Below are 7,912 nucleotides of genomic sequence, written 5' to 3'. Positions count from 1 at the left end.
GTCATATACTATGGGCTATGTGACCTGGAAAAAGAATGTGAACTGTGGGCAAATACATGCTCTAGTACTGCCAGTGTCTTTTTGCTTAAGTGATGGGCTCCTGGCCAGAGCAGTTGCCTTCCTTGTGATAGTCTCTCAGGAAAAATGGAAACACAAACCAAATGAAGCTAGGCATGGTGGTGCATGCCTGTAGTCCCAGCTGCTTGAAAGGCTGAGCCAGGAGGATCCTTTGAGCCCAGGTGTTTGAGGCTACAGTAAGCTATGATTCTACCTCTGCACTCTAGCCTGGGTGACAGAGCGAGATTCTGTGTCAAAAAACCAAAAGAAACATGAATATTCCTGGGAAGCCCCACACTTGCCTGGGGTTTCCAGCCCTTTGGGTTTAAGTTTTCCTTACCTCCACCTAACCAAGTCATGACAACCCCCTAAGGAATAGAAAGATCTAGTCATCCCAACTCACATAGTATCTTGTGCCCAAGGTGCTGCAGCCTTGCACAGAATCTTCTAGAACTATCTGATAATCTCCCTCCTTGTGTTTTAATGTTCCTTAAATATTAATCATTACTATAGAGATATTTAAGTAGGCAGGAAATACACAGGTTCTACACAGAAATAGATCAATAGTTTATTTATCCACACTATCTTTTAATCCTTAATTCATATACATAAATACTGTGGTACTGTGGATATAATATCAGTGCAGATTATTAATTACCTGGCTTTTTAAAAGTTATTATATAACATTTCAGATTTTATTAATCTCACTTTTAATGACTAAATGAGTGAACAAACAATATCAAGTGAATGGGAAATCTTTTTTCCAACTAATGTTAATAACTCTTCACTCATTTTATTTATTCATTATGTGCTGGGCAGTCTCCTCAGTTGTCCTTTGGTTTTGGGAATGTCCTCACTCAATGCTTCCCTTTCACATTCAGTTCTGATTCACAAGCAGGCCTGTGCACGTTATATTGTAGGGTCAAGCTGAAAAGACAAAGTTTCTTCAACTGGATTGAGAGCTATGAGGTAGGCTGTTTCTTCTTTCGCTTTGTCCTATTGTGGGTTCTCTGGTGCCCGATAAGGTGTGAGCTCTGGGTGAAGGCCTTTCCACATTTGTTGCATGCATATGGACGCTCCCCGGTGTGAGTCCTCTGATGTCTGATGAGGTGGGAGCTCTGGCGGAAGGCTTTTCCACAGTCCTGACACTTGTAGGGCTTAGCTCCAGTGTGAGTCCTCAGGTGCTGGGAGATGGCTGAGCGATCATTGAAGGTCCTCCCACATTCCTGACATTCAAATGGTCTCTCTCCAGAATGAACTCTCTGATGCTGTGTAAGGGAAGAGCTCTGAACAAATCCTTTCCCACAGGCTTGACACACGTAGGGCCTCTCTCCTGTATGAATTTTCTTATGCACAGAAAAGTATCTTGGGTTCCGGAATATTTTACCACATTCACTGCATCGGCAAACTTGGCTCCCCTTGTGAATTCTTATAAATGTAATCTGTTTAGCACTCCGACTGAAGGTTTTCCTGCAACCATTGCCTTCCTTGGCCTTTTGCCTTTCATAGCTCTTCTGATGAATTTTTACACGTGAATTATGTTTCATGCTTTTAACTTGTGAGTCACATTTGCGCAACTGTTTTCTAGAAGGAATTTTCTGGAGCAAAACTTGGTTTGTGTTAAGAGCACCATTGTTTACCTGGGACTCAACGCTGTCAATTTTCTGGAGCGAAACTTGGTTTGTGTCAAGAGTACCACTGTTTGCCTGGGACTCATGGTTGTCAAAGTGCTTCTTCTGAGGAAGGTCTTTTTCCTGAGCAGACTCCACCTGCTTCAACACTGTTTCTTGGACTTCCTGGACTCCACCCTGCAAGGTATCTTCTAATGTAGAGGACAAGGCACAATCCCTTGAGGATTCTTGCACTTTCAGGCTGGGGGCTGGTTCTTCCTGAGGAATGTCAGAATTTGGAGCTAACTCTTTATTTTCCAATGTAGTCTCCCACCCTGAAAAAATAAACAAAAGATGTGGATACAACAGGGAGATGTGCTGGGATGGGTCTCAGAGCATGAAATGCATAATTAAGTTCAAAAGTCAGGATTTTTTTTTTCCAAGTAGAGTCATGCAACCTGGAGAGAGACTGAAAAGCAATGAAGCAGCAGGGAGGGGAGTACTGACCTTGGTGAACAAGGGACAGAAAGGGTAGGGAGTATCCTCTGAGCTCTTCGAGTTCCTGTTTTCTTATACTCCCTCAGGAGATAGACAGCAAATCACTCCTTCACTGGACCTAAGGCTGCTTCTGGCCAACCAATGCCCCCACCCCTGTAAGTCTACAGTTCCACTTAACAGACCCTGGACGGAACAAGGGCCCCTTGAGGGAATGCCCAGTGTGGAGTCCAGAGAAGGTAAACACCCCTGACTTGGGGCTCCTGTGGCCTACCAGCCCTGAGGTGGGTGAAGAGGGGGCACGGCCTTACCCACAGAGACCAGGTGCCCAAAGGTCTCCAGCATCACATCGCGGTACTCAGTCCTCTGTGTCGGGCCCAGAAGCCCCCACTCTTCCCGGCTGAAGTCCACAGCCACATCCTGGAAGGTAACTGGCTCCTGTAACATCACACGTGTGTCTATGCTCAGCAAGAGTGTCAGAGGGTTGTCAATGAGGGCCGAAGAAAGGCCAGCTGGGAGGTTCTGACAGAGCTCACTGTGCTAGGGACTCTCCTGCTTTGGGGATTTGCTCAGAGACACCAACCCAGGGCCCACAAGAGTTCTACTGGGTCCAAACCAGGGTCTGGGTCTCAGGCTGGGAGGCAGAGCCCTTGCTTCATAAAGAGCTCCAAGTGCAACAAGCAAACAACGCCATCCTAACGGCTCTATCCAGCTTGCCCAGTGCTGAAATCTTCCCACTGCAGAGGGTTCTCCATCTATTAATACTGTCTTCCCACTTGGTGGAAATGACAACCAAGCCCCTGCCTTTGTCGACAGGGCTGACCTGGGGGAGGGCAGCCACCTTGGCACAGCCCTGACTGGTCCTTTCTGGGGAACTGACCAGGACTTTAGGAAGAAGAGGTTCCCCCAACCCTGCTTTACCAGGATCTGAGGCATTTTGCTTACATGGGGCAGAATCTGCCTAAGAAGAAAGGGGAGTGGCCAGGCACAGTGGCTGACACCTGTAATCCCAGCACTTTGGGAGGCCGAGGCAGGTGAATCACTTGAGGTCAGGAGTTCGAGACCAGCCTGGCCAACATGGTGAAACCCCATCTCTATTAAAAATACCAAAAATTAGCCAGGTGTAGTGGTGGCTGCCTGTAATCCCAGCTACTCAGGAGGTTGAGACAGGAGAATCACTTGAATCTGGGAGGCAGAGGTTGCAGTGAGCTGAGATCGCGCCATTGCACTCCAGCCTGGGCAACAAGAGTGAAACTCCATCTCAAAAAAAAAAAAAAAAAAAAAAAAAAGGAGGAGGAGGAAGAAAAAGGAAGAAGAAGAAAGGGGAGAAAGCAGAGCCATGAAACAGGTTGGCCAGAGATTCTTCCCATCACCTGGGAGCACCTGGATGCAGCCTTCCTTGCCTGAAGCCTACTAGAGAAAACATGAGAGCCAATAAATTTACTTCTACGCTTGAGCCAGTATGAGCCACTTGCAGTGCAAACAGCTCTGACCAATGACACATACATACCACTACCCTAGTGGTCAGCACATCAGAACCAATCTTTTTCACCCGCACCCCAGCTCTGGGTTATTCTGAAGCAAACCCCAGATACCAAAGATAAATACCTAAGTATGCATTTCTGAATGAGGGCTCTCTTGTTCTGACCTGCATACAGATGTGCCTGCCTGTAGTAGTTCCACCTCTCAAGTCTCTGTAAACACTTAGTTCCTTCCCTTTTGCCTCCTGCTTTCTCAACTCCTGAGTCACCATGCCTTGTCCCCAATGACGCCATGGTGGCTGGAGGGCAGGGCTGCTCTTCATACTCAGATTGCTTCAGCACAGACCTAAGAGCTCACAATCTCAGAATGCCCCAGCCTGTGGGAGGTCTTAGGAAAGCCCAGGGCAGAGTGGATGCCTCAGGGGTGGGCCTGCCTCACAGGAGATGCTGTGACCTCCCGGCTTACCTCAGAGAGCACTGTCACTGGGCAGATAGCTGCATCCTCCTTCTGCTTCTCCTCCTGCTGGGCAGTGACCTCAAGGCAGCAGGTGGTGCCCTCGGCAGGTTGTCCTGCAGGAAGTACTGGGAGGAGACACCAACCAGAGGAGGTCAGCAGGTGTGGGGACCCTTGGGCAGGGCAAGGGTGGCCTCTTTGCAACCCATGGGGCCACCGCACACCTGCATCGTACTGTGACTCCATGACAGCCTCTATTCCTATCCTCCCTTCTCACCAGCTCAGCTCCCCTCACAGCACGTGCCTGAGTGCCCGCACCTGGATGGGCCCAGGATGGCTCACCCTCCAAGGGTCACAGGGCACCAGTGTCCTCACTGCTGAGACCACTCCTTCCGTTTCCGAGGGCGGCTGAGGGCCCCAGCCCCTCCTGTGAGGCAGCTGACTGACACCTCCTCCTTAGAGTCAAAGCCCCTGTTTCCGGCCTCCAAGCCCTCCACCGCGCCTATTCAGGCACCTCTTCCTTCCTCCCTCTCTCCTCCCACCTCGTGGAAGGTGAGACTGTCCCCGGACCCACAACATGCAGCCATCTTGAAGTGAACGTCACCAAGGCTCCTCCACCTAAGGAAACAACAGCTCCACCCAGCCCGAGGGCACCTCTAACCACGGCTCCTTCATTCTAACCTTCCTCATATGACCCCACATGGTCCACAGGCTTCCACAATGCTAATCCACCCCCACCATCAAGGTGGGCAACAAGATGACTTAGGCTGGCCCACTGGGCCATCCCTTTCTCTTGGCCACAGTGATTAGATCTGGGATGAACACAGCCTATAGCCAGATGGTTGGAGCCAACAAGGCTTTAGCTGGAACATTTGGGAAAGAGAAATCCCATGCAGGCAGACAGCCGGCCCATGAGTGAAGCCAGTGGAGAGCAGAAGAGGTAAGAATGAGACACAGAACAAGTCTGGAGGACACTACTGGAGCTCCTGGGTCCAGCCCTGCCTGATGCTCGAGCACCATGGAACTTTTTCAATAAATTCTCCTTCTCCCATGAGCCATTCTGTGCAAGGCTTTGCAGCAGTCACATCCAAGAGTCCCAGCTAACACACTGATCACATAATGTGAGATTCTCAGGGTTCTCTGGAAAGCCTCTTCCCACTGTCTTCTGTGGCACTAATTTATTTCATTCACCCCTGAGGTTAAACAAAGGGTGAATTCACTGACTTTCACCTCATTAACCCTACAACTGTCCCCTTGGCACCTAACTAACTAGTTTCCTATTGCTGCTATAGTGAATTGTCACAATGCCAGCGGCTCAGATTAATGCAAATGTATTACCTTATGGTTCTGGAGCTAAGTCTGGTTTGTGCCTCACTGGGCTAAAAGGAAGGTGTCAGCATGGCTGTGTTCCTTTTGGAGGCTCCAAGGGAGAATCCATTCCTTGCCTTTTCCAGCTTCTAGAGGCCGCCCCAAACACTTGGCTTATGGCTTCTTCCTCTATCAGCTGCTTCTATCATTACATCTCCTCTGACCCTCCAACCTCCCTCTCCTAAGGGCCCCTGTGGTTATGTTAGATCCACTCAAATAATCCAGTGCATCTCTCCCTCTCAAGATCCTTAAGTTAATTGTTTCTGCAAAGTTCCCTTTGTCATGTGAGGCAACTTATTCACAGGGTCCAGGAGGCAGGACATGGACACCTTTGGGGCAATTATTCTGCCAAGTACAGCACCCCAGACTTGGTGCATCTGACACAACTCATGCAAGTGCCTGCCCTGCTGCCTCGGATACCTGCATCTCCAGGATGCCCTGGCCTCTTAGGATCCCACCATCCCCCTGCAGGATACCTTCCCCTTCCCCGCAATCACAAACATCAACCAGTCAATCATTCGCTCACATCAGAAACCTCTTCTGGGCACCTGTGAATGTGGAAAATGGAGGTGAGCAATGCAGAAGCACGCACACTCTGTGAAACAGCCTGATGAAGAAACCGAGTCTTGGAGTCTTACTTCCAAATACACACTCCACACGTGTACTCTCTCCCCAGTCGGCCATTACCATTGTTCCTATCCGAGACACCACCCATCAAAGGGCATTGCAATAGCTGCGGGTAGCCTGTGTGTCCAGCCTCACCCCCATCCTCTGTCCACCATCCACCACACATGCAGCCTGGTGGATCTCTAAAGGTCAAATCCAGTGGTGCCACCAGTTTCTGGAACGCAGGGATCGAACCCTACTGTTTTAGAAGAACATTTTGCTTTGCTTTAGGACTAAAGTCCCCACTGGCTGTGCCAGCTCCACCCTCTGCTCGCTTCCATCACAGACATACCTGATTTTTCTGAGTTTTGCATTTACTGTGATCCCTTCCATCTTGGTCCTTACAGGCAGTGCTTCCCTCTACATGGCACATCTTTCCTACCCCCTTTCTTTACCCTGGCCAAGTTCCACTCCACACCAGGTGTCAGCTGCAGACCTTCATGAACCTTACCATCACCTCGAGCTCCTCGCAGCCCCAGCATTTTTCTATGCATTCTCATTTGTCAAATCCCTGTCTCTCCTGCTACTGCAGGCTCCGTGAGCTCAGTAGTCCCATCTATCTTATCAAGTGCTATAGGGTTTATGGTGCAGCAGGGATGCCAGAGGGATGAAAATGAAGCACTTCAACTGTGTGCATCCATCAGAAGCCCACGAAGGGCTAAAGAATGCAGGGGTTTCAGTGGCTCTGACTCAGGAACATGTGGGGAACGTGGATGTCCTCAGTCTGTATGGAGTGGGCACAATCCTTCCCATGACCTTCCCAGGAAGCCTGGAGTTCTTATCTCCCCTACAGGGTCCTCCAAGACACCCTCATTAAGCTGTCCCTCTACCCACCCTTCCACTTACCTTCCTCCTCAGATATCCAGGTCACACCCTCTACCAGGGCCACCACCTCTTGGCAGTTCTCTGGGTGCTGCGATTCCACCCATGTCCGGAGCTTCACAGGCAGTGCACCTAGGAACTGCTCTAGCACCAGCAGCTCCAGGATCTGCTCCTTGGAGCGTGCCTCAGGCTGTAGCCACTGGTGACACAGCTGTCGGAGCTGGTCCAGGGCCTCCCGGGGACCTGTCATGTCCTTATAACGGAACTGCCGGAACCTCTGGCGAGCGGCCTCAGGGTCACCTGGATGCTTGCCCTGCTGTTGGACCTGCTCACTGGGGGCATCTGGGCTCAGGCTTCCATCTTCAGCATATAGGGCCTGGATCTGGGCATTCCGGGGACCAGCCACCTCCTGGTTCAGTGTGAGGACCTCGACAACCTCAATGTTCATCAGGGGACTCTCAGCAGGAAGAGGATCCAATTTAGGGTCCAGCTGGAGCTCAGAATACTCTGTAAGTCAAAAGCAGAGCAAGATAAATGAGAATAAGCACATGAAAAGATGCTCAACATCATTATTCACTAGGGAAATACAAGTCAAAACCACAGTGGAATATACTTCACACCCACTGGGATGGCTGTTACCAAAGATGATGGTAACAGGAGAGGATGTGGAAAAACTGGAATACTCGGGCGCGGTGGCTCAAGCCTGTAATCCCAGCACTTTGGGAGGCCGAGACGGGTGGATCACGAGGTCAGGAGATCGAGACCATCCTGGCTAACACGGTGAAACCCCGTCTCTACTAAAAAAAAAAAAAAAATACAAAAAACTAGCCGGGCGAGGTGGCGGGCGCCTGTAGTCCCAGCTACTCGGGAGGCTGAGCCAGGAGAATGGCGTAAACCCGGGAGGCGGAGCTTGCAGTGAGCTGAGATCTGGCCACTGCACTCCAGCCTGGGCGACAGAG

General features: G+C 50.3%; 1 protein-coding gene across 5 annotated transcripts in view; it reads right to left on the bottom strand.

Annotated features, from left to right (window-relative positions):
- Positions 1-603: 603 nt before the first annotated feature.
- Positions 604-7,912, bottom strand: part of ZNF274 (zinc finger protein 274) — a 32,593-nt gene continuing 25,284 nt past the window's right edge. For all 5 annotated transcript variants that reach the window (XM_025368852.1, XM_025368849.1, XM_025368851.1 and 2 more), the window contains 4 exons: positions 6,978-7,460; positions 4,110-4,225; positions 2,474-2,600; positions 604-2,002 (listed from right to left, as the gene is read on the bottom strand). In XM_025368852.1, coding sequence (XP_025224637.1) covers positions 1,020-2,002; positions 2,474-2,600; positions 4,110-4,225; positions 6,978-7,460 — 1,709 coding nt within the window. In that variant the 3' untranslated portion in view covers positions 604-1,019. The remainder of the gene's footprint in view (positions 2,003-2,473; positions 2,601-4,109; positions 4,226-6,977; positions 7,461-7,912) is intronic.

This window comes from Theropithecus gelada, chromosome 19 (assembly GCF_003255815.1).
Source record: "Theropithecus gelada isolate Dixy chromosome 19, Tgel_1.0, whole genome shotgun sequence".
Lineage (NCBI taxonomy): Eukaryota > Metazoa > Chordata > Mammalia > Primates > Cercopithecidae > Theropithecus > Theropithecus gelada.
This window is presented reverse-complemented; position numbering and strand designations above follow the sequence as displayed.